This window comes from Macadamia integrifolia, chromosome 10 (assembly GCF_013358625.1).
Source record: "Macadamia integrifolia cultivar HAES 741 chromosome 10, SCU_Mint_v3, whole genome shotgun sequence".
NCBI lineage: Eukaryota > Viridiplantae > Streptophyta > Magnoliopsida > Proteales > Proteaceae > Macadamia > Macadamia integrifolia.
In genome coordinates, this window is record NC_056566.1 from 5,491,895 (window position 1) to 5,519,343 (window position 27,449).

Genomic DNA, 27,449 nt, shown 5'->3' on the forward strand with positions numbered 1-27,449 from the left:
TCAATATTTGGGAGGATCGACTCAAGTTATTGGTGGTATGAGTTGCTGATTTGATTCACTGGTTGAAGATGGGATTTCTTTGAAGGGAAAAAATCGATTTTCAGGGTTTTGGTCTCTGCCAAAAATCGATTTTTGGCATATCTATTTGATCTTTGAGTTTGTTTCTCAAATCCTTTTGAGGTTTTGTTCAGCAAAATACCAAGGACATTCGGTCCAATTCTCAGCATCATCTAAGGTCCCTACAACAAACCGCAGGTGTATTCCTAAACTTCCCAGTTTAGGGTTTGGTTCGTTGAGTTGATTCTTATTATCTTCCCTTTTGTGGTTGAAATTTGGATTTGTGCAACTGTTTGGATTGATTTGTACTACTTAGCATATTTGAATCAATAATTCTTATGATCTATCTCCCTATTTGGGTTTTAGATCAACCTTCTCTAGAGCATATTTGATGCAAATAAGTCACTTAATGGGCTTATTTTATTACAAATAAGCCTTGGAGGTTATGTATGTGTTGGGCCTTTAATCCCATTGGTTTTCTTTGTAATGGGCCACTTGAATGGGCCTAAAATATGGGTAGAAAGTAAAAAACGTAATTTAATTCATTAGTTTAGTTAGAGTCCTGTTTTGAGTTTATTTCCTTGTCATTTCAGTTTGAGTCTGTTTAGGTCTCCCTATTAATGAATGACTAGTTAGTTACCTACTCCATGTTGGAGTTCTAGTTCTAGTCCTACTCCATGTTGGAGTTGGAGTTCTAGTCTAGTCCTATTAAGGGTCCAAGTCCCAATAGGAGTGTCTAGTCCTATTTGGAAACTAGCTCCTAATTATGTTAGAATTGCTATTCTGCCCTCTTTAAATAGAGGAGCTTATGTAATCAATCCTCAGATTGGAATGAATGAATTATTGAGTGATTACTCTTTAGTTAAAAGTTGTTATTAAGAGATGAGATGCCTAAACCTTTGAGGGGTGTGATACCCATTCCTTTATTTTCATCCTTCTCAACCATCCATTTTGTTTTTCTTCTTAGTTTCCATTACTATTTTCTGTTCTTAATTATTGTTACTGTGAGATTTCCAAGAGAGAGTTTTCAGATCTATCAAGCCCTATTAAATCAGAATCAACCAGCAAAGGAATTTCAGTTTTGAAGTCCAATTGATCTCCAATATCTCCTCCATCTGAAGTCTGATCTGCCTGGTCTTGCTAGGTGCTATTCCACATCATTAGTGGATCAATCGATCCATCTTGGAAGAACCATTCAAGGCTACCAGATGCTGACCATGCAGAATTTTGACAAATTATATCTCCTAGGTCTGATTTTCAAGAAAGTGAATATCTTAGCAACCGACCGTCGGAAGTCCTTCAAATTTTTAGGTTTTTGTACCCTTCCTAGGGACCACTTACGCGCAAGAGTGTAGCTCAATTGGAGCCCTATAGACCTGGCCGCACCTCTCTCTGTCCAGCCATATTGCAGGTCTTTCTCTCTCCTACCAGGTTAGGTTTTGGGCTGATTTTGCTCCTGTATTGGTATTGTACCTGATGTAGATAAGTCACTTGGGCTTATTTTATTACAAATAAGCCCTGGGTTGTATTATGTATGTGTTGGGCCTTTGATCCCATGAGTTTTCTTAGAAATGGGCCACTTTAATAGGCCTAAAATATGGGTAGAATATAGGAAAACGGGATTTTATTCATTAGTTTAATTAGTTGCTATTTAATTCAATAAAGGCCCATTAGGCCATTAGTTGGTTGTAAAGTCCCATATAGACTATTAGTTAGTTAGTCCTATTCCATGTTGGAGTCATAAAGTCAAATCCTAGTCCTATTTTGAATTCCTAGTTGTAGTAGGAGTGTCTAGTCCTATTGGGAAACTAGCTCCTAGTATTAGTATGATTGCAAACTTCCCCTCTAGAAATAGAGAGGCATACGTACCATTATTGGACAGATTTGAATGAAAGAAAGTTTGCATTTATGAAAGAAAGTTTGCAACTAAGGGCCCGTTTGGTATCGTTCTAAAAAAACGTTTCTGGAGTTTTTTCGTTCTATTGGAACGAAAAAACGGAATCTTCTGTTTGGTGCACTTATGGTCCGTTTCTGTTTTTTTGGAACAAAAAGTGAAAAAAAAAAACTGAAAAAACCAGATAGGACGGAACTCCATTTTGGAGTTCCGTCTTCCCAGTTTCGTTCCATTTTACAAAAAAATAAAAAAAAATTTCCCGATAAAAATCTGAAATTTTAAAACACCATTTTTTCGTTTAAAAACTGCGTTTTGACACAGAAACTGAAATTTTCGTTTTTGAAACGAAACGGCGTTTCTGGAACAGAAACGATACCAAACGGGCCCTAAATGCTTAGAACAACTGAGATAGCTGTGGGTGAGAAGCCCAGGCTGAGATAGCCACTTCCTTTATTCTCTTTCACCCTTCTCAATCCCCCATCTATTTTATTCTTCGTTTTTATTTTATTTTCTGTAACATTCAAGAGGTATAATTCAGATTTTGATAAAAGTCTCCAGAAAACAGAACCGATCAGCAATCCTAGTGGGAATAGGAAAGAGATCGATCTCCTCTCTTTCTCTCTTCTGTACTCTATTCAGCCAGGTCTTCAATCAGGGTATTCCAGGCCTCATAAGGGTCTCACGATCCTTACCTAGTCACTGTTGGAAGCATTCAGCTACTGTTCTTGAAGGTTCTTCTTAGTTTTCTCTCCTAGGTTAGAAAATCAAGAAAGCTTGTAACTTCACAACCAGCCGTCAGAATCCTGCCAACTTTGGGGGTTTTTGTACCCTCCCTAGGGACTATCTACGCCCAAGAGTGCAACTCAATCGGACTCCTACAGCCCTGGCCGCACTTCTCTCTCTCCAGCTCTATAACAGGTCTTTCTCTCTCATATCGGGTTAGATTTTGGGCTGGTTTTGCTCCTATATGGGTATTGTATCCTTGGGGATTTATTTGATGGTATTATTTCTTTATTTCCTGGTCCTATTTGTATTGTTTGGGGTTATAAACTGCGGAGTTAGTTACTTGTAATATACTCCTGCATTAGTACCCTTGGGGGGTTAATTGATGGTCTTATTCCCTTATTTCCTGGTCCTATTTGTCTTGTTTGGGATTTATAAATTGTGGGGGTTAGTTTCATGTAATCTACTCCTACATTAATATTTTTGTCAAAATCGATTTTTGCAGGGTCTTTGGAAATCGATTTTTGGCTCTTCTATTGTGATAATGGCTGAAGGTGAAGCAAAAAAGTTTTGTTGCAAAGGGGGTTTCATCCTACTCCCATAGGATCACAGAGAAGAAACTTGCAAGAGTTGCTAATTTTCAACAATGGAAAAAAAATTGTGCAGTTAGTGTTGACTGGTCGTGATCAACAGAGCCATCTTACAAAAGTGAAATATGATACAGACACCACATGGGATATTGTTAATGCACGAATTTTCGGACAGCTGTTGAACTCCATGGAGAACTCTATCGTTGATACAATTACTCACATTGGCACTACGAAGTAGTTGCGGGAGTATTTGATGTTCTATATTATGGACAGAACAATTTGTCTTATACTTATGAGTTAATCTCAGGACTTTTGTAGGGCTGATCAGAAGGGTCACCCCACTGACTCAGTACTTTGCTAATTTCAAGAGGATGTACGATGAGTTAAACTCTTTACTTTCTATTAGTAGTGATGTGAAAAAGATGTAGAATCAGCGAGAGCAGCTTGCAGGTATGGGCTTTTTGGGAGGTCTTGGAATAGAGTACGACTCAGTATGTTCTCAGATCCTTGGATGTGACAAGGTGGCATCTCTTGCAGATTCCTTTTCTCGAGTCTTACAAGTATCTGGAGAGAATTGTAATGACCTTACACCATCGGACAGCTCCGCACTTGCAGCCCAAAGTAATAATTGTGGAGCTCCACGTGGTATAGGCAGTGGTAGTAGCAAGGGGCAATCCACTGGGAACCCTTCATATAGTTCGGGGGTAGTACGAACATGCCACCATTGTGGCAAACCATAGCACATCCAACGTTTCTGTTGGAAACATCATGGCAAACCTTCTCAGAAGCAATTTGCAAATTCAACCATAGTTGCTGAGCCTTCTCAACCTGGACAATCTGAGGGTAAGATGGTTAAGACAATCGATGAAGATTTTGCAAGGTACAATCAGTTTCAGACTCAAACTCGAACTCAAACTCCTCAGCCCTTCCACTACAACTTCTATCCAGACAAGTAATGCTATTGCATGTCTCTCCTCTTTTCATCCCTAGATAATTGATTCAGGTACATCTAATCACATGTCTGGTGTTTCAGGTATATTTAATTCCTTTAAGGAATCCTTTGTTGATGCCACATTGGCCAATGGTTCAGTTGTAAGCACTAGCGCAGTTCATTTAATTCTTCTTTGTCGTTATCATCTATCATTTATTTGCCACATTTTCCATTTAATCTTTCGTCTATAAGCAAGTTCACACATGCTTACAATTATTCTGTAATCTTTTATTCCAACTCCTGTGTTTTTCAGGACCTTACGATGAATAAGATGCTTGGTAAAGGCCATTGAGTTGGGTGGTCGTATCTTCTTAAAGACAATCCTCCTTTTGTTGCTTGTTTGAGTATTGACCCCTCATTAGGTTCACTGCCGGTTGGGCCATTCGTCTTTACAAAGTCTACAAAAGCTTGATCCTTGTCGTAGTTCTCTTTCTAGTTTAGAATGTGAGTCTTGTCAATTTGGAAAGCTACATCGTGTAAGTTAATCCCCTCAAGTCAATAAACGGTCTACTCACCCTTCTGCTTCAGTTCACTTGGATGTATAAGGTCCTTATCCTACCCAAGGATTAAAGTATCAATATCGGTTATCATATCGGTCGGCCAAAATTAAGATACGTATCAGAGGGTATCGTATCGGAGATACGCTAAAGATACACACATAAATGGATAGGAAACACTTTTTTATACATTTTTACATTAAAAAAATAGTTAAAAAAATAAAGCAATAGATAACATTTATTATGCATAAACACTGAATTGAGAATATCGCACTAAGAATCCAAGGTTTGTAGTTGTCCCATAAATGTAAAATCTTTGTTCCCAACCTTTGATTTCCACTTTAGTTAGAGAAAAAAAAATGGTTGGCAGCAACTTTGGAATAAAAATCCTCAAAAAATCTTTTTTTCTAAAAAATGACCCATCTTAGCCATTATATGACCTTAGAGCACCGTATTGGTATGTATCGATACATACCGATACGCACCGAGACATACCGATACATACCGAAACGTACATTTCACCTCAATTTTTTATTTCTATAGAGTATCGGTACGTATCGGTGCGTATCGGTGTGTGTCGGTATGTATCGTAGGATACATATTGATACAAAAGGATTTAAAAAATTTCGTGCATCGTATCGATAGGGGCCAATACAGATACGTATCGGCCGATACTGTATGATAGGTACCAATACTTTAAACCATGGCCCTACCACATCCAAATCAGGTTTGAATATTTCTCTACTTTTGTTGATGACTATTCAAGAGTTGCCTAGATTTATTGAATGAAAAATCGTTCTGAGTTATTCACCATCTTTTGCGCCTTTGTTGCCGAAGTTCAAAATCAATTTAATATTACCATTAAAGTTTTACGCAGTGATAATTCAACAGTACTTTTCTGGTCCGTTTTCTCAATTTATAGCTAGTTGTGGTACGATATATCAGTCTTCCGGTTCAGATACTCCTCAACAGAATGGAGTTGCTAAAAGGAAAAATTGTCATTTGATGGAAATTGCTCAGTCCCTTCTTTTTGAAATAAAGGTGGCCAAATATTTTTGGGCTTATGTTGTTCTGACTACTTTTTATCTTATTAATCGTATGCCTTCTTCTGTTCTGCATGGTGGTGTCCCTTATTGATCACCGTCCAAGTTTGTCCAAGTTGGATCCTAAAGCTCTTAGTGTCTCTTTTTGAGTTACTCACACACCCAAAAGGGTACCAGTGTTATTCTCTTGTCTTTCAGAAATATTTTGTTACTGTTGATGTATCCTTCTTTGAGTCCACATCCTACCCGGATGAGTCGTTTGTTTTGTCTAAGCTAGATGATAATCTTCCACTTTATGTTATCCATTATTCTATTCCACACGTTACCACAAAAGCAAAGTTGTCACAACCACCTCCATGAGTTGTTCTGCAAGTTTATACTCGGCATCCTCTGGAAGCATTAGCACTCACCCCACCCCCTATCTCTACGGAACATGCCTCATCGTCTTTGTCTACGGATCCTATTCCAGGTATTCCTTTATCTGATCTAGATTTTCCCATTGCACAGCACATGTTGAGAGTTGTACCCAACATCCTATTTCTAAGTCTATATCTTATTCTGGTTTGTCGTCATCTTTTCATTCTTATCTTTAGACTATTTCTTGTCATCACGTTCCTAAGTCTATTGTAGAGGCATTATCTAGTCTTACCTGGAGGACAACTATGGAAGAACTACTTGCTTTGGAGGAAAATCAGACTTGGGATCTTATACGATTGTCGTCGGGCAAGTCAGCTACTAGTTGTCGTTGGGTTTATGTGGTTATGATTAACCCCAATGGTTCTCTTGCTTGGTTAAAATCCAGGTTGGTTGCGAAGGGGTATGCCCAGGTTTGTGGTGTTGACTATCTGGATACCTTTTCTGTTGTTGCCAAGTTGGCATTTGTTCGTCTTTTAATCTCTTGTGGCTTCGTCTCATTGGCCGTTGTATCAGCTTGATGTGAAAAATGCTTTTCTTTAAGCATGAGGCATATATGGAGCAACCTCTGGGGTTTGTTGCTTAGGGGGAGTCTGGAAAGGTGTGCAAGCTTAAGAAGTCTTTGTACGGTTTAAAACAGTCCCCTCGAGCATGATTTGGTAGGTTCACTGATGTGGTTTCTGAATTTGGGCTGTCAAGGTGTGAAAGAGTGAAAGTGATCATTCAGTGTTCTATCGAAAGTCTGATGTGGGGAGAATATTTCTGGTTGTGTATGTTGATCAAATTGTCATTACTGGAGATGATGTTGAAAGAATCCAAAGCTTAAAGGTGCAACTATAGCAACACTTTCAAACTAAGGATCTAGGAATGTTGAAGTATTTTCTAGGTATCGAAGTTGTACAACCAAGGAAAGGGAATTTCACTTTCTCAAAGAAAGTATGTTTTGGATTTTCTTACAGAGACTGGTTTATTGGAACTAAACTTCTTGATACTCCAATGGACCCAAATGTAAAACTTATAGTTGAAGGAGGTGATGTGTTAGAAGATCCTGAGAAGTATCGCAAGTTGGTGGGTAAGCTGAATTATTTTATTGTGACTCAACCTGACATTGGCTTCCCAGTCAATGTTGTTAGTTTCTTTCATCTCCACGTACTTCTCATTGGGAGGTTGTCTGTATTCCGAGGTATCTCAAGAAGGCTTCAATCCATGGTTCATTGTATTATGATCATGGACATCGACGTGTTAATCGTTTATGATACTGATTGGGTTAGATCTCTTGTTGATAGGTGCTCAACTACTGGATACTGTACGTTTGTTGGCGGAAATCTTGTGTCTTGGAAGAGTAAGAAACAGGCTGTTGTGGGCTAGGTTTAGCGCAGAGTCTGAGTATCATGCCATAGCTCATGTCACTTGTGAGTTGATGTGGGTAAAGCAATTGTTTGAGTGCAATTCTTCTATGTAGTTGTGGTGTGATAATCAGGTTGCATCCATATTGCATCATATCTTGTGTTCAATGAGAGGACACAGCATATTGAGGTGGACTGTCATTTTGTTCATGGGAAGCTATAGCAAGGAGTTATCTCTAGATGTCATTTCGCAAGCAAGAACAACTTGCAGATATTTTTACTAAATCTCTTAGGAGTGGTAGAGTTGATTACATTTGTAATAAGCTGGGATTATTAACATCTATGCTCCAGTTGGAGGGTGACTGTTAGAGTGTATGTGTCGGTTGGAGGTCTATGAGTGTCCATAGACCTCCATACCATGGGATGGTATGTAGTATCCTATTGGGTTTCGGTTAGTAGTTAGCTAACTTAGAGTTAGTTTCCTTTTTGGTAATGCTTCCTAGTTTCCTATTCATGTTATGTCTCTGTAATAGCTAGTTTATATATTGAATGAAGGGGGCAGCCCCAACCACAAGGTTGTGACTCCCAAGTTACAGCCATCTTTCTCTTACACTTTCTTCCTTATTGTTTGCAACAAGAATGTGGTAGATGGTATTATAACAGGAAGTCTTCCCCGACAAGGTTTAAGATCTCGCTCTCGCCCCCCATCTCGCTAATCCAAAAAAGAGAGATCTCGCCAAATCTCGCCGAGATCATGTATTTTTTCCCGGTTGACTCGGTGGCTATATGGTCATTGTAGCCCCTGAAAGTTGGTATTACCCTATTTTAGTCCTTGTAAACACAACGGAAACATCAGTTTTTTTAAAATTAAACCTAAAATTGTACTTTGACTTCTTACCCTATGTAAGTAGTCTTCGACCCTTCGGACCTTAGGCTAGTATGCTCTATTCCACAATCCACATTCCACAATCAACATGACACAACATAATCATAAGAATTTAAAAGACATCATATATAAGAAAAGTAACTCCAAATGTGGATGAGGAGGTAATATTCTCTACTCTTTAAGCTTCAATGAGTGTAGGACTGGAAATCGTCAAGCAAAAGTACCAAAATCCTTGCTCCTTGGTGTTTCTTTCTTCAAAAAAATAGAGAGAGAGGCAAGATTTGGCAAGATATTGGCGAGATTTAGCAAGATTTGGCAAGATCTAGCGAGATCTCAAGATCTCGGTCGAGTTCTTGTACAATTTGTATCTCGTCATTCATCTCGTCTCGCCTTTTTGAAAAAACGAGATATTAACGAGATCCAGGGTTTTAAGTGTCAGTGCATATCGTACCGTATCGGCCGATACAATACATAAAATTTTTAAAACCCTTTCTATCGATATGCATCCTACGATAAGCACTGAAAGGGAACCGATACGTGCCGATACTCTATGGAAAAAATAAAATTGAGTGAAATGTATGTTTCGATATGTATTGGTACGTATCGGTGTGTATCAGTATGTATCGGTCGATACACACCGATACGGTGCGTTATAGTCATATAATGGCCAAGTTGGGTCATTTTTTAGAAAAACACGATTTTTTGAGGGGTTTTTGTTTCAAAGTTGCTGCCAACCATATTTTAATCTAACTAAAGTAGAAATCAAGGTTGGGAAGGAAAAATTTTATATTTATGGGATAACTACAAACCTTGAATTCTTAGTATGATACCCTCAATTTAGTGTTTATGCATAATACATGTTATCAATAGTTTTTTTTAACAAATTTTTCATGCAAAAGTGTATAAAAAAGTGTTTCCTATCTATTTATGTGCGTATCTTTATATCTACGATACCCTTCGATAGGTATATTAATTTTGGCCGACCAATACGGCGGCCGATACCGATACTTTAATCCTTGGCGAGATCTCGCCAAGATCTTGAACCATGTTCCCCGAAGCCCCCGACATATGTAGAATGTAGACCATTGCCTAGCTAAGCATCAGTATTCATTTTTTCTCGAGTAAATTTCAGCATATCTGGATATCCCAACTCATAATTCTGTCATTAAACATCTCCTAGGTGGTGGTACCTTATGGTCATTTTCACCCTCTTTCACTTGTATCATTTTCAAATCTATGAGCAGATAGGACATCGTTTAAGTCAACCAATGTGGAACAAAGATCTTCTTGCCAGGAAATACACGTGTAAGCTCTAAATCTAAAATGAAAGGTGCTTTAGGAAATAAATGAATAAAAGGTGGTTGCAATCATACAGCAACTAACGCACCGCCTTGCGTGATTTCTCTTTAAATTGAATCATTCTGTTCAGCCGACCAATTGGAGTGACAGAACTCAGGAGCCACATCAGCTCCGCATGAGCACGGACATGAGACTGCACAAAGACAGAAGCCTGCAAGTGGGAGACAAAGCAAGAGTCATCCAGCGGTATATAGATAACGAGAGAAAATGACCAAAGAACTTTCCACAGACCTTGGTGGTGTCAACACCACAAGCCATGTAAATGGCTGCTGTACTTTTTGTTGCTGTAGCTAGCTGCTTTACATCATATTCTAAGGTTATCTGCAGATGCCAAAAACCCAGACTGTTACCACAACAAACCACCAGGAAATATGCAATTAAAACAACATATTATGAAGTTCAACAAATCAATATTTATTTGTTTCCTTTTGATCAACACAGTGAAGCTTATCTTAGATGACCAGGGTAGGTATATCAGAGTAAATTGAAAGGTGAGCTCAAGGGCGGTGGGCCTGTCCTGGTTTTGTGTTGAAAAGGTTCATTTGGCTTGTTCCCTCTCACGCTATGGGGTGTTTTGCAAGGAGTTGCTTGCATTCCGAAGAGCTTTTCTGTAATTCCCTTCTTTCTCTTCCTATGTTTTTTCCTATGGTCCTTGCCCCCCCCCCCCAAAGGGGAGGGATTTGCATCTCTAGCGTCTTTTGAGATTTTTTTTTCTTCAACAATGGTCGTAGCTTGGTTATTTTGCTTTTTTCTTCTTTCTAAAGGCAAAGGTCATTTCCAATATTCTAAATAGTCTTTAATGCAATCTGAAAATTCAGATGATGGATCTCAGATGCAAGCAGGCCCAATAATCAAATCTGTGATCAGATCTGAGAATAAGGAAGCAACTTCTTGTTAAGGGAAGAAATCAGATCGATTGAAGGGGAGGGAAAGGAGATGAGATTGATCTTTTTAGAAGGAAGAAGAGAAGAGAAGAAATCAAGTTTCTGTAGGTAAATCTCAACAGCACCAAAAATATTTATTGTAAGAAAATAATAAGAATTCATTCTTTATTTAAATCATCTCTAAGATATAAAAAAAATAATAATATCTCATTCTTTACTTAAATCACCTCTAAGTAGGGGAAGACAGGGAGTATTACGCATGTAATGAACTGAAATTCCAAAACTGGCTCATAAAAGGACTCTTAATCACACTCGCACACTCAATAAAGTGAATAAAGTCAAAACATAATTTTATCTAGTTATTAAGTTAATGGGATCCTGGTTCAGTCCTTGAAACACAATCAGAATCCTCAATAGACAGAATCGTAGGGAGGTGAGGACACAACTAGAATTAAGAAATTTTAATATAAAGGAACAAGATAGAACATAGAAGATATGACTTGAAGAGTCTCACCCAAGCCTAGGCTAGAATCTCACCAACCACCCTAGCATCTCACTTCAAGTTCAGTCTGCCTCTCACAAAAGAATGGTAAGAACCAAATTTTATTAAAATTCTGATTTCAAATGCTTACAATCAGCTCGCTCTTTTTATAGAGGCTAGGAGGGTTATAGACTCTCATTGGGACTTTCTCCTAGACTTAACGGCTTGTACATTTCCTAGGACTTACATTGGGACTTTACAAGATATTTAATGAACTTCACAATTTCAAGGTCTTTCATAAATAACATGAAACTAACCTATTGAAATCCCCAAGACTTCACAACTTTAGAGGACTAGCTACAACAAGCTAGTTATATTCGTATGGGTCACTTATCCCTCATATATGGACTTTCAAAATAGGTCAATTGCAATAGAAAACATAAAAATATTAAACTCATGACCCAGATGGCTACTTATTTAACCCATTAGACTAGGATTTGGACTTGTTGTGGTGTGAATACTTGTGCTGGAACCTCTCTTGATCCACATCAGCTCTCATCAGCTTGAAAAAACCTTAACCTCGAATTTTGTAGTGATGAAGGGATAACAAGAAGTGAGTTGCAGCTTTGACCAGTCCCAGACAAAACTTCGGTAATGTAGGGACTTTAGGAAAAGTCCTTAACCCTAGGAGCTTTCTCTTCAGAGTATTCGGGTGGAATGATGAACTCAATGCAATCATCATCAACTCTATGTTCGCAATGTCGCAATCATCATCAAGAGTAAAGGATGTACCCAGGTGGTCTGCCGTCATGTTATAGTTAGGATATAAGGATGGGAAGAGAACAATGAAATAAGAGATTGAAGAGAGGAGAATAGTGGAATGTTGTGTGTAGAGAAAAGATTCTCTACCACACATATATTACTTCGGTTAACAATATATAAGAAATTACATACACCTCCCTAGGGAGGTAAAAGGGAAAAAGAAAGTACAATAGTCACAAGTGTAAAATACACTTGACTCTAAAGTACCCTTATTACATAAACTCTAACACTCCCCCTCAAGCTGGAGAATAAATGTCATACATTCCCAGGTTGCACAAGAGGGTACTGAACTGTTGAGAAATGAGTCCTTTGGTGAAGATGTCTGCTAATTGATCACCTGTCTTTACAAAGGGTGTGCAAATGTTTCCAGAGTCGATCTTCTCTTTGATGAAATGCCAGTCAACTTCAATGCACTTTGTTCTATCATGTTGCACTGGATTATGGGCAATGCTTATGTTTGCTTTGTTATCACGGTAGAGACGCATAGGTCTGTCAATACCATATCCCAACTCAAGGACCTGCTGTCGCAACCAAATGAGTTCACAAACTCCATGACCCATTGCCCTGTACTCTGCCTCTGCAGTAGATCTAGCTACAATAAGTTGTTTCTTGCTCCTCCATGTAACCAAATTACCACCAACAAACATGCAATAGCCAGAAGTAGATTGTCTGTAAGAGATGGTTCTAGCCCAATCAGTATCAGAATAACCTTCTATCCTCAAGTGATTGTTTTGGGCATACAAAGTCCTTTTCCTAGAGAGGACTTCAAGTATCTGAAGATGCGGTACACAACATCCAAGGGGCCACTGTTGAGAGCATGCAAAAACTAGCTCACTACTCCCACTGTATAAGAAATGTTTGGGCGAGTCAGAGACAGGTAGATCAACTTCCCCACTAGCCTCTGGTACTTGCCTGCATCAACAAGAGAGGAACCACAATCTTCTCCTAACTTGTGATTCTGCTCAAAGGAGAACTTGTCGGTTTACACCCCAATATCCCTATTTCTTTCAACAGGTCTAACACAAATTTTCTTTGGCATATATCGATTCCCTTCTTAGACCTTGACATTTCAATTCCCAAGAAATACTTCAAGTATTCTAGGTCTTTGATCTCAAATTGTTTGGCCAAGTAGGATTTCAGCCTAGCTATCTCATCATTGTCATCTCCCATCACCACAATATCATCAACATAAACAATCAATGCTTTGATGTTACCATTACCTCTCCAGGTAAATGATGTGTGACCATTCTTCAGAATGACCTGCTTGAACCTCTTAAACCAAGCCTTTGGAGATTGCTTGAGACCATATAAAGCCTTCTTTAGGAAACACACCTTACCATCAGCTGCTGGAAACTTGAAGCCAGGAGGGGCTACATATACACTTCCTCCTCTAAATCACCATGGAGGAAGGCATTCTTCACATCCAACCGATATAGGTGCCAATCTCTGTATGCCGCCAAAGATTAAAGAACTCTTATACAATTATGTTTGGCCACAGGAACAAAGGTCTCCTGATAATTGATTCCATACACCTAACTGTACCCTTAGGCCACCAATCTCGCCTTGTACCTCTCAATAGCACCATCTGGTCGGTACTTGATTGTATAGACCCACCTACATCCAACTGGAACTCTCCCCTTGGGAAGATCAACCAGTTTCCAAGTGCAATTTTTCTCAAGTGTCACTGTGTCATCATTTCCTCAGACATGCCTTGCTTCCACTTAGGGCCTTTCATAGCCTCAATCACAGTTTTAAGGATGGAAGCAGAAGAAAGAGTAGCAGTAAAGGCAACACTTGTAGGAGAGAGAACACCATAGGAAACAAACTGTGCTATAGGACTAGTACAAGCTCTCCCACCCTTTCAAACAGCAATAGGGAGGTCTAACTCAAAAGGAGAAGAACTGTTACCTGATTAGGGGAGATGAAACTCATGATGTCGATCCAAAGAGGACTCTTGGCAGGTCTTCTTTGTCGTTCATGTGTACACAATATCAAGTGGCTTCTCCATACAAGGTTCATCAGTATCAACAATATCCACAGTGTCAATATCATCCACCTCTTTATTTTTCCAAAGAGGCAAGAGACTAAGAAATGGAATGGCATCAGTAACCTTTTCACTTTTACTTTCATTCTCCCCCTGAAGAGGATGTTGATGAGAAGCAAAGAAAGGCATAGACTCAAGGAAGGAGACATCTTTGGAAAGAAATCTCCTACAAGATGAAAGATGGTAACACACTAACACTTGTAGCCTTTGGTAGTGGAAGAATGCCAAATGAAAAGGCATTTGAGAACCTTGGGATCAAGTTTGGTGTGGGAGGATTTGTTAACATGCACATAACAAACACAACCAAACACCCTGGGAGGAAGAGAAAAAGCAGAAGACTGAGGAGACAATAGTGCAACGGGCTTTTGAGACCCAAGAATTTCAGTAGGCATGCAACTGATGAGAAAAGCAGTAGGAAGAACCGCTTCAAACCAATAAGTTTTAGGAACATGCATACCAAATAGAAGGCTTCTACTAACTTTAACAAATGGCGATTTTTCCTATCAGCTAGCCCATTCTGTTGGGGTGTATCAACACAAGCAAGCTAATGGATAATACCACTGTCAGTAAAAAGTCTTGTAGAACACCATACACGTACTCCCCCCTTTATTAGATCGGACTATTTTGATCCTAGTTTCAAATTGGGTATGGACCATTTTATAGAAGTTTTTGAAGGTATCATAAACATCACCACTCTTATGCTTCATAAGAATGGTCCAAATACAATGAGAAAAATTATCAACAAAAGAAACAAAATAACAATGGCCAAACAGGGAGGTACTGGGATAAGGTTCCCAAACATTAGTATGCACAATATGAAAAGGAACAATAGATCTATTACCATGACAGGGATAAGATGAACGACAATGTTTAGCAAAAGTACATGGTTCACAATGAAATATATGAGAAGAAAAAGATGTAAACAAATGAGATAATTGTTTCCTCATAACAACAAAAGATGGATGTCCCAATCGCTAATGCCAAAGCATCACAGAGTCTATGGAACTAGCATCACTACAGCCACATGCATAGGACTGTGGTGTAGTCAAACAAGATAGTTGTGGCTCAAGGCGGTAGAGACCGCTCTCCTCACGTCACTACCAATAAACCTCTTCGTCACGAAATCCTAAAAAAGACAATGAGAAGAAAAAAATGATACAACCATTCAAGGATTTAGTCAAAGTGCTCATAGACAAAAGGTTCGAGGTAAAGTTAGGAACATAAAGAACTGAATTAAGTGATATAGAAGAGGTAATGGACATACTGTCTTTACCAAAAACAGAGGAGAGGGTACCATTAGCCACCCAAGCCTTATCCTTACCAAAACAAATAGAGTAAGAATCATAATATTGGGAATACTAGTCATGTAGTTAGTGGCACCAAAGTCAATGACCCACGACGAAACAGAGGAGAGGGTACCATCAGCCACCCAAACCTAATCCTTACCAAAACAAATAGAGTAAGAATCATAATATTGGAAATATTAGTCATGTGGTCAGTGGCACCAAAGTCAATGACCCACGACAGAGCTATGGAAGGTGCAGATGTGGTGACATGTATAACGGAAGTTGAGGCATCCTGTGAGGTAGATGGGCTATCAAGTTGAGACATGAACTGGCGGACCACTGCAATATCATCCCTAAAGAAGGAATTGGTATCTGCCTATGAGGGTCCTCTAGGATCAGTATCTGTCATATTAGCATGGGTTGTAGGCTTGTAGCCCCTCCTCTGTGGCCACCACGTGTGCCAGTAGATCCACAACGTGTACTAAGACAGCTATGAAGAACCCAACACCTCTCTAGTGTGCCCAGGTTTCCCATAATGATCACTGTTAGGGTCTATCCCTGTCATCTCTATGGGACGATCCTTAGCCTCAGCACCCTCCATGCCAATCTCTGTGGGCAGTCGAAGAAAGACCAAATCGCTCACGTGGAGGAGCAGGGTCCATAGTACCTCTTCTGGTCTCCTCACTCAATAGGTAGCTATACACCTCATCAAGGGATGGAAGGGGTGATCGACCCAAAATCTGTATCCGGATTTGCTTATAGTCCAAGTTTAACCAAGTAAGATCAGAACATGCTACTTTTTAAGGAATCTGTACACCTTATCTCCATCTTCAGGATTGGACAACTGAAGGTCTCGATAATGATCATACTCCTCCCATACTCCTACAACAGTATTATAATAGTCAGAGATAAGTCCTATTCCCCAGCTTCATAGAGAGCCTGCTGAAAGAGCTGGTAAACCTTAACAGTCACTTATACTGTCATAGGTCTTAGAAACACTATCCCAAATATTCTTAGCAATTTCCTTCCGGATAAATCTTCTGCCGATCTCAGGTTTCATGGAGAAAAAGAGCCAAGTCATAACAGTGGAATTCGCAGTTTCCCACTTCTGGTATACTGGACTAGAGAGAGCGGGAACCTTGATAATCCCATTAATATACCAAAGTTTCCCTCGACTCCTCAAGGATAACTTCACAGAATGTGACCAGTCCAAATAGTTGGTGCTATCCAACTTAACAAGGGAAATCTGAGGGTTGGAGTTATCAAAGACAATCGGGCTGGGATTGGTACTACTCAACCCACCCAATGTAGCTTTCAAAGGATCAATGATATTAGACATAATGTATAAATACTCCTAAACAACCACAGTTGGAGATCCAAAGCAAAGGGCAACACAATACCCAAATATTGTCTTCAAAAACGAAAAAACAAAAAATCCAGCAAACAAACCAAACATATAAGTCAAATAAATTCACACCAACCACATTCTTCAAGGTGTAGGCGTGTAGCATCATAACATAAGAGCTCAATAGTCCCAAACATCATACCTTACAAATAAGTAGCATTTGGAAGCATCGAGGACAAAATTTCAGAGACAAAAAAGACCCAAAAACAGGGTTGTTGGTACCATATATTCCAAGGTATAATGGTTTGTGAAGCAACAACTCGAAGAAGGTTGAAATGATACCAAGAGGGGGTGATAATTTACCCTAGGGTGATCCAAATGGGCCTGGTTTCAGTTCAAAATCTGACCAGATGAGACAGGAAAAACAAACAAGGGCTTATAGTAAGCTTCTTTAGGCCTGGTTTTGCTTGTTGCAAGGGTCAAGTGTCTCTTTCTTCAAAAGGAAACGTCCCTTAGTGTCTCCATGGTCTCCTTGCATGCTTATATCATGATTTCTTCGATCTTTTCACATAGAAGTCCCTTTCCTTGGAACCATTTTGTAACCTAGGGCTCCAAAGAGAAGAGAAGGAAGGAAGAAAGTTATAGCTCGACACTCAAACCAACACCGTGTGGCTTTGATACCAAGTTTAGAATATAAGGACGGGAAGAGAACTAAGAAATGAGAGATTAGAGGAGAAGAGGAGGAAGTGGAAGAGGAAGAAGAGGGAAGAGAGAAGAGAATGGTGGAATGTTGTGTGTAGAGAAAAGATTCTCTACCATATTTATATTACTTCACTTAACAAGATATAAGAAATTACATACACCTACCTAGGGAGGTAAAAGGGAAAAAGAAAGAGCAATAAGTGAGAAGAGAAAAATACACTTGACCCTAAAGTGCCCTTATCACATAAACTCTAACAGTTATTGTCGACTTCTTCAACCTCTGATTTAGCTTCCATTGTCGCAGCAGATACCTTAGATTCCTCATCATTGTCATCATCAATAATCTCTGTTGATGGGACAAAACATAAGACATGAGTGCCATGGGTCATCGTTGCTTCATCATCATCCAGGTTGTTCCTCAACCTCCTCCTTAGGAGGAAGTCCATAATAGAACTCTGTCTCCAAATTGGCATCAACAACTGCCACAATAGCATTCTTTAGGCATTGGGGGCAGAACTTAGCAGAGAGCTCCTATTTGGCTTCAAAAATGTACTCAAAAGCAGTCATGCAATCTGATAACCGCCTGATCATGTCAATGACCTAGCTGAGAATATTTGTTAAGTCAGAATTCCTTGAACTGGATTTAGCCATAGCTTTGATACCAAAATAATAGGATCTTGTACGAGCCTTTCAACAAAATCAAAATCCTCAATAGGCAGGATCGTAGGGAGGTGAGAACACAAAATTTTAATAACAAAAGAAGAAGTAAAAAAGATATAAGATATGACTTGAAGAGTCTCACCCCAAGCCTAGGCTAGAATCTCTCTAACCACCCTCGCATCTCACTAGGAACAGCATCTCACCAAAATCTGTCTCTCTCAGAAGAAAGGTAAAAACTAAATTTCATTCAAACTCTAATTTCAAATGCTTACAGAAAGCTCTTTTTATAGAGAGGCTAGGGGGGTTCTAGACTTTCATTGGGACTTTCTCCTATACTTAATGGCATGTAAATTTCATAGGACTTACAATGGGACTTTTTAAGATGACTAATGAACTTTACATTTTCGAGATCTTTCACAATTAACAATTAAACTAACCTATTGGCATCCCCAAGACTTGGCAACTTAGAGGACTAGATATAACTAACTAGTTAAATTGATATGGGTCACTTATCCCTCAAATATGGACTTTCAAAAGAAGCCCATTATAGAAGAAAACACAAAAATACTAACCATGACCTACATAACCCATAGGCTACTTATTTAACCCATTAGACTAGGATTTGGGCTTGTTACAGCCTGAATACTTCTATTGAAACCTCTCTTGATCTACATTATAAGTATTCTAATATAACTCAAACACTTAACCACTAATACTGTGTACTAACTTTTTTTTTTTAGATATTTATGTTGTGTACTAACTTTATCCCCACTTTATGGGCTTATAAATTAGGCCTATTACAATGAAACCCAAAACAATTGAATGGCCCAACCTATGATATAAACTACACAAAGGTCAATTTCAGCCCTTGGACTGCCACCAGCACTCTATGGGCCTCCCAAGCTTGCGCACAGGCCTACATACGAAATTAATGTCAGATGCAATGGCATCAGTCTTTTTTACTTCTCTTTTCAGGAGAGAATCAGTCTCCTCATTGCCAATGTTAATCATGACACTGAAAAAAAAAAATGTAAAATCAGCAATGATACCTTTTCTGGAGGGGAACTTAGAATTAAACTTGCAATATTATATAGGATATTTGCAAATTTCAATTAACAGGTTAGGAAAATCAGTGCTAACTTCATGTAGAAATAAAACAAAAGTTCCTATTCTTGATTATTACAGGGCAATTGTAACAAAACAGGGTATTACCACATAATACAAAGCCACCACAACATCAACTGCTGACCAGAGTGTTCAAACACAGAGATGTTCCACTGACCTAAAAGGTGAGGTGTAAGCCTCAAAAACATGGCTTCCTAGTAAACAAACAACCAAATACTTATATAACATAGTGATTTATATGGGAAAAATCCATGAAATGTTGTTTTATTTAAAAGGAAATATATGAAAATTAAGTATTTTTAACAAATAAAAATTTAAATTAACCAAAAAGAAGTCTGAATACCATGGAAACAACACTATTAGGATTTACAAGCACGTGCCAACACTAATGGTGCGACATTTAACTTCTTAAGTTCCATAACTGCTCTCATTGGGGTAGGAGGCAGAAAGAGAGAAGCAAAATGGAATTGCTGAAACATGGCTATTGGCCAATAACTCTCAAACTAATGACAGCACACTTTTGTACTCCTTTACAAAGTTTGGAGAAGGCTTGGACAATTACGGCAACAGAATATTTCGCCACAGTGAGGGTCCATATCAATGTCAACACGGGCTGTCAGAATCAGAAAGTAATTGTCCCCTGCCTCAGAGGATGATTTGGTCACCAATTTAAACTAGATGATTTGATCCAAGGAGCAGTACATGAGAAATAAACTATGGAAGGGCACAAAAGAGGGACAGGGGACAATGCAGTACTTAAATGGGAATTAACAAATTAATGTTATGATCTCCAGAAATTTGGAAATTCAATAATAATCTCTAGTTTCATGTGCTGGTTGATTGATTAGAGAATGAATTACCGTGACAAGGACTGTCAGTAATCAGTTTAACAAGAGTAGGGCTTCAATAAGGTGCTCCATATGTGTCCACAAAAAGGTTTTATGGGGGTAAAATCTTCTAGCCTTATGAAATGAAGTGCCTCAATAGGGAGATTCCGGTACACTTGGATAAAAATTTGGCTGCCTAGTAAGTATGGGCATATGGGTAGAGCCAAGGAACTCATACTCAAACATAAACAGACTTAATAATAAATTCTCTCCCAAACAACTACCATTAAACCCAATTGTAGTGGAAAGATCAAACTTGCATCTGTAGCTAAGCAAAAAATATAAAATTGCTTCCCCAAAAGGCAGAAAATGAATAAACAAAAGCCAGCAGCTGATTGATCCATCCAATCCAGCTACCCCCTATATCTATTTATATTCTTTGACCCTCCATGTGGATCCCATGCCAAAGGGAAGCTCCTATTTGCTACAATACATCATTGAAATATGATGTAAGGTTTGAACTTGACTTTTCTGCTTTATTTGCAAATTTAAAAGGGCTGTCACCAACACCTATCAAGCCAAAGATTTTTATAGAAAGTTTAGGATATTTCTAAGTCACCCCTCAACAATAATTTCATGGTAGTTGAACATGTTCTGCACTTTCTCACATCCAAGGTTTGATGAGTTGGTTTCAACCTTGATCAAAACCGAAATATTTCGTAAAACCATGGTTCGAAATCTTGCCAATATCTCGGTTATTTTGGGATTTTTTTTTTTTTTTTTTTTTTTTTTTTTTTTACTAAAACGAAACTACCTAAGAATTAAAAATATGTAGTGTTTCGGTCAAAATTTCGTGTCACATTTCGGTATCTCGCCGAAATGTTACAACATGTGTTTTATAAAAGCACATATCTCATGAGCAAGGGTCAAAATCTCGATTCCAACTCGTCTGTTGCGAAATATTTCGCATCTTCGCACCAACATACCACTATATTAGTTGAAGACTCCTCTTTTTTGCCACATCTTCACCTCTAGTCCTTTGAAGATCACTCCAAGGGCTCTCATTGTTGAAGATCTACACACTCCCAAGGTTGAAAAGGTAAACCACTTTCCCCAAAACCTTTTTATTTTAAATAGTAACATAAATACATATTGCTTAGGGATGGATTTTTTAAATACATTTTTCATCAACATAAAATTGAAAAAAGTATGATTAATATAACTTTGATAGAACTCTATTATATATATATATATATGTGTGTGTGTGTGTGTGTGTGTTAATCACCATTGGCCGATCTACGGCTCTATGAGATCAATATTTTTTCCCAGCAAGTAAATAATAATTTTAATTTTCAAAAAATATGATAAATAGTTCAATAATTAAATAAAAAGGAAAAAACTAGGGGAAATTACTCTGTTTTGATTTGAAAATTAAAGGAAAAATATGAGATTAATTTTGAAGTGTTTTGAAGCGTACATGATGCTTGTTATATTATACCAATATACTTTTAGTGGTCTCATATGATGTGCCTAAGTTAATAATGACTTATTTTTTCTATGCATCAGTTTTAGGGTGATATATAATGGCTGACAAAGGAGGGGATGAGGAAGGCGGGAGAGGAGGTAGAAGACGTGATAGGAGTCATGATAGTGGAGAGATTGCATGGAAACACAGTGCTAATTGATGGTGATAAAAGGAAAAAAGAGTGCAACTACTGTCACAAGAAGATTATGGGTGGTGAGGCCATAAGACTTAAGCAATAATATGTTTTGATAATGGCATAGATGCATTATTTACTTGTTTTACTATCAGACTATGTCTTGTTGACTTGTTCTAGTGATATTTCATAAAATCGCCACCCATGGTTCGACAATTGCTCCCGAACAAGGTTGCATCTCTAAGACACTACTATGTTTTATTTTTTTGCAAATTTAAGTCATAAACATGTTTATTTACCTTAAAACAAGCTCCCCACCAAGTTTCAGGTCATAATATGGCCGTTTGACCACCGAAATAGGCAATCGAGACAAAAAAACAAAAAACAAAAAGAGATTTTGAACCTTGCATAAAACCACAGAAACCTGGTTGAAACCCTACATGTTTTTGTGGTTGCTTTCATTTGACCATTTCAATGGTTAGAATCATATTTTGGCCTAAACTTCATATAGACCCTAATTAAGCATCTCTCAACATAATGGAAACTTTAGGTTGTTAACACTCTCATAATGCTAGTTTGGTTTCGTACCCTAGGTTGGTAGTGTGCGGTACCTTGGCTGTATACTTTCTCAAATATAGCCTATGTTATACATAATTTAGTACTATACCACGTAAAATTCAATGAAAATAAACATTTCATAATTATTAAATGTCAAAATGTTACAACTTACAAATACAGGTACAAGTGTAAAAGTGTTACAATTATAACTCTGTAAGTGTACAACCACATCAAAGGTGAAGCTCAAAAGACCCCTACAAAGTTGTTCCTCCTCTATATTAATACCACAGAATCCCAGACAGGCTTGAAATATGAGGAAAATTGTAGCCGCTGACGAAACTGTTCCTCCAACTGTATCACAAAAGAAGGCTATGTCATGCTATGTCTGAACTCTGAAGAAACGTTCAAAGTCCATCATAGCAGGCCTAATAGGTCTCATCATCAAGGTATTCTCGATACCATATCGATTCCCTACTCTTTGAATGCCTCTATCACAGCCAACAAGAAGCAAGTTTCTGCTGGTATCATCGAATTCTGGACCAACTCCTATCTATTTCTCTGTGACATTGGATGGGAAGAGCTGGATTTTCATCTATCCCTTTCTATTCCGTGTCCATCCGATCTTCTAGACAAAGCGGGATAGCCCCCAACCTCGAATATAGATCACCAGATTGGGAAGATGATGAAAATGTGGATCCACTACAGCTGCTTGGTGGACCGAGCTAATATAATTGTTGGGGACCTGGGAATGAGAAGACATTGTCCACAAAAGATGACATACCCTATGACCAATCATCATGAGTAGCGGGGAATGACGATGATAAAGAGGCATACTGATCAAGTCCACCAAACCCACCATACCTAGGACCTAGCATTGGATGCCTCTGTGGAAATGATGGTGTACGCCATTGTCCTGACTATACATAACAACCATATCCACTACTCCCCTCCAAATGAGGCCTCCAAGTTTTTCCAATCAAAAGGAGAAACATCTATCTCCTTGTCAATGTTCTCATGCTCCTCATCTAGTATAAACCTATGACACGGGCTGATATAGACACACATGCTGGCCTACACTACCAAAGGAGGAAGGTGGCCAGCCAAACCAGGCAGCCCTTGGGCTAATCGAGCCCAGCTGGCCCTCACTATTTTTGTCCATATGCTGGCCATCTCAGCTGCCATCGAACCAGCATAGGACGCCCTTGAATTAATGTATATTTGTTTCCTCAAATCGGACTTCTGGAAGAGCCCAAAGCAGCCATTGATCCATCTGTTCAGAAGCTTCTCTTGCTGCCTGCGATTTCTCCCATACAGCTGTATTTTGTCTTTTAGTGTTTGACTGGTCAAACTTTAGTTGGACAAGTCAAGTTAGCTTCTAGAAGGGCCCTTTTTTTTGTCTCTTATTTTTTCTTAGTCTACAAGTTAGTTGTTAGTAGTCTAAAGCTGTTAGTTTCCTTTTTATTTTACTTTCCTATTTGGGAACTGTTTCTATTTTGTAAGGCTATGTACTCCCTATAAAAGAGATTGTAGTACCAATCTCAAATTAATGAAGAGTTGATGAATTGCAGCCATTGTAGCTCCAAAACCTCCTGAGATAGGATGGATCAACATCTGAAATTGTTGTGGGTCAAAGGCTCAGGCTGAGATAGCCATATCCCACCCACATCTATCACAAGCCCATCCATCTCCTCCTCCTCCTCATTTCTTCTTATTTTTCTGCTGTGAGAGGTGATTGAGATATTAAAGCAAGTTTATTGAAGCCTAGAAGCACCACCTACAGATCAGCTTGAAGCCAGCCAAAAGGAGAATCGATTTCAGCCAGGTGTCAGGGTTTTGGCTTCCATCGATTTTCACCATAAGTCCCAGATCAGACCTCTGTTTGGGAAGCCCTTTGGAGGGCTAGGACATTACAATCAGCTGATCTGACCAGCCACAAGTGAGCCGCAGGCCTTTCCCCTATTATGGCCGAAACTGTCCCAAGTTGCTGCTATGTTGTTGCTGCCCTGTTGAGAAGGTTCTTTGATGGTTATACTAGCCTACTTCTGGGCCTAACCTGATCAGGTGTGAGGCTTCTAGTTTCCTATTCTCCGAGTTTTTATTTCAATCCTACTTTTGGGTCTTATTCTGCTCTGTTTTGGTTCTCTGATCTGAGTTCAGATCTGAGATTGGTAGTGAGTTGTTTACTATTGGGGTTTGTTTCCCTAGGGTGAACTTACCTTACATCACGAGCCTCTAGAATAACCTACACATGTGGGGGCACATGCACCATGGCTGGTATCTTGGGTAGCGTGATCAAATTGAGTCTCTCCTGTGAAATGGATAGGCTCCAGCTCTGACCCCACCTCTACCTGGTTGTATTCCTCTCGAAGGCTCACAAATCTATCGCCATCACTGCCACCACTACCACCATCATCATCATCAACATTGCCATCACCATCAACATCGCCATTATCTCCACCACCAGACAAGAACAGTGTGCGAGTGCGGGAACTTGAATGCGACCACTCGACATACTTGTCATCCCCATCAGGATGGGACTCAAAAGGTCAAGGAGTATAGGGGTGAGCTCAATCCACTCGAAAAGCAATGAACCACTAACATCGGCACCACAACTAGAAATCTTAGGGTAAGGCCTACCAGGAGGCAAATTGATGCGGATCCGGGTTCCAAGAATAGGAATCGGATCGCTTAGGGCCCACAATAAAGTAGTAAACCCAAAATAAAAAGAGTAATGATCAATGATATTTCATACTTAAAATAGAGTCTCAACAAGATGATAGAACTGTAAATAAAATCAAATTTCCAATGAAAGTGGCAAACCTGTAAATAGGTAGAAACTCATAACAGAATGGCAGTTTTGTAATTAACTGGAACTTAACCGAAGGAAAACCAAAAGTGACTTGAGTGGAAAGCAAAACGTATGGACAAGGACAAACTAGGAATAGGGATTTAAAATAAGGACAAACCAGAATACGCATAAAAGGTAAGGGTACATAAGGAAATAGGGAAAGAAAATTACAATTACTCACTTATAAGGTTGTCTTCAACCTCACGACAGAAACAAGAGCCAGCACCCGAAAAAGAGAGATGGCAGTGATGAGAACTCTCTCCCTGCACCTCGATTCAGCCCCAAACCTTGGGCGAAGCTTGGATCCTCCATGGCCCTTTGATTCCCACCGGAAGACACTTCGAAACACCAAGTAAAGAAGAACAGTTCCCTCTGCAATCAGATCTGGGCGGTAGTTTTAAATAACCTGAGTTGCAGGTTTTGTGGCTCACAGCAGGGAGCACTTTCAGGTCTGAGATTCAAAGTTTAAGGTCGCCCTTCCATGGTGAACTAACTCCCAAAAGTTGCTGAAGAAAGAAGATGAGATGAAGGAGAGCTATCAACTCCTATGGGTCACCAGCATCCTCCCAAAACAGGGCAGCAAGGGTCACTGTGATACACTCCAACAATAATAGTGAAGAAGAAACCAGCAATTGATGGGGGGGAAAGGGGAAGAGGAGAGATTTCAGAGGGGAAGATAGAGAGAAAATTTCAGAGAGGAAAGAAAGGGGAATCGGGGAAGTAAGAAGGTTATGAAACTCACGGCATCTATGGTTTCAGCCAAGCAATAAGCTGTCATTCAATTTCTTCAAAATCTCAAGTCTGAGTTCTTCTCTTATTACAAGGCTATTTAAAGAAAATAATGGCATAATTTTGGAAGCTAATTAAAAATGGAAACTAAACCTAAATAGCAACTAAAATAAAAATCAAATCTAAATAAAAGATTGTTAATCTAATCTACAAATAATAAAGGAAAGTAAACAAAAATCAAGTCAAAAGATAGTTCGCTAAATCCATTGCCGAGCTGCATCACTAATCCATCAAAGGGTCACCTCGATCCCTCAACCACTCCTATAGGGAATCCTCCTCATCTGACTCACTTGGAAGATATTGAGCTTGAATAGGTCTTTGTCATTGTCTATGCCCATGCACATGTGCTTGCATCTTCAACCTCATGTTGTAGTGCACATCAACCGCTCCAAACGTTTATGACCCAATCCGTTCCGCCTCTTGGACTTAATAAGTGAAAACGTACTGCAGTTGCACTCGTATCAGAAGGCAGAACATATCTGGGAGAGCACCTTAACTGTTATATTCCTCAAGTTACGTGCACCTCCTATATAGCACCCACCATTCACCTACATTAGAATATTCTTGGTAAGCAATTGCACTTGGATACATACTTATACGAACTGAACTAAGAAACAAAATTAAAGAGCCTACTAGGACCAGCATTTTCCCGAGCGGACTTTATAACTGCACGGCCAAAAGTCCCAAAGTGCATCCTTAAAGGTCTTCATCTATCTCCATCTTAATCATTGATAAGTCGACATTAATCCGCTAATGGGAGTAATTACATTGATTATAAATACTTGAGAAACTACAAGTTCACCCATAGTTGTCAGGCAACGCCTTGGCGTCCAGGCGTTTTTTTAGGGGCAAGGCAAGGGACGCCATTGTTTACATAGGAAAGGTGGTCGCCTTTGGTATTAAGGCGTCCAAAAGGCGTCGCCTTTGGCGCCTTGGACGACTTGGTAGGCAAGGCGACCACCTTGTGTGTGTGTGTTTTTTTTCCTTTCACTTAAGTATTTGTTTTTTATATTCTAATTGTAATATTTTCATTTGATGAAGTACAGGTTTTTAAATGGCGTGAGATGCATGGAATCATTTTACCCCCTTCAGTGAACAAAAAAAAAAACAGTTTGGTGGTGGGGGGAAATATAACATGAAAGGCTTATAATTTAAAACCCTCCACTGTTTCTCTCTCCCGGTGAAGTTTCTCTGCCATTAACTTCTCTACGCCTCTAAACCCAGAGAACTTTGGATTCATTGATTCAACCGACCGATTGAGATTGAAGTTGGACTTGGATGAAATCCATCGTTCCCTCCTCTGTTTCGACTTCAGGTATGTTTGTAATATTTTTTTTTCCCTCCCTCCTACTTCGTCTTCTGATTCTGCGACTGATTGTTTTTTCCCTCTTTTTCCTCTGCTAGTCTGCTTCTTCTTCATCTACGATTTTTTTTTTCCCTCTTCTTCCTCTGCTTCTTCGTCTACGATGGTTTTTTTTTCTTTTTTCCCTCTTCTTCCTCTACTTCTTCTTCTTCGTCTACGACTTTTTTTTTTCTTCTTCTTCCTCTGCTTCTTCTTCGTCTACGATTGTTTTTTTTTTCTTTTTTCCCTCTTCTTCCTCTGCTTCTTTTTCGTCTACG

The 27,449-nt window shown here is 39.0% G+C and overlaps 1 protein-coding gene across 5 annotated transcripts in view; it reads right to left on the minus strand.

Annotated features, from left to right (window-relative positions):
* Positions 1-27,449, minus strand: part of LOC122091728 (tryptophan--tRNA ligase, chloroplastic/mitochondrial-like) — a 63,808-nt gene that overhangs the window by 22,720 nt on the left and 13,639 nt on the right. For 3 of the 5 annotated variants that reach the window (XR_006144011.1, XM_042661838.1, XM_042661836.1), the window contains exons 5-7: positions 26,321-26,377; positions 10,032-10,121; positions 9,829-9,951 (exon numbers count right to left, since the gene is read on the minus strand). Coding sequence is in view for 4 of the 5 variants with exons in the window: in XM_042661838.1 (XP_042517772.1) it covers positions 9,829-9,951; positions 10,032-10,121; positions 26,321-26,377 (270 nt within the window). In the remaining variant the exon portion in view is untranslated. The remainder of the gene's footprint in view (positions 1-9,828; positions 9,952-10,031; positions 10,122-26,320; positions 26,378-27,449) is intronic. The other 2 variants (XM_042661839.1, XM_042661837.1) reach the window with 1 other exon arrangement.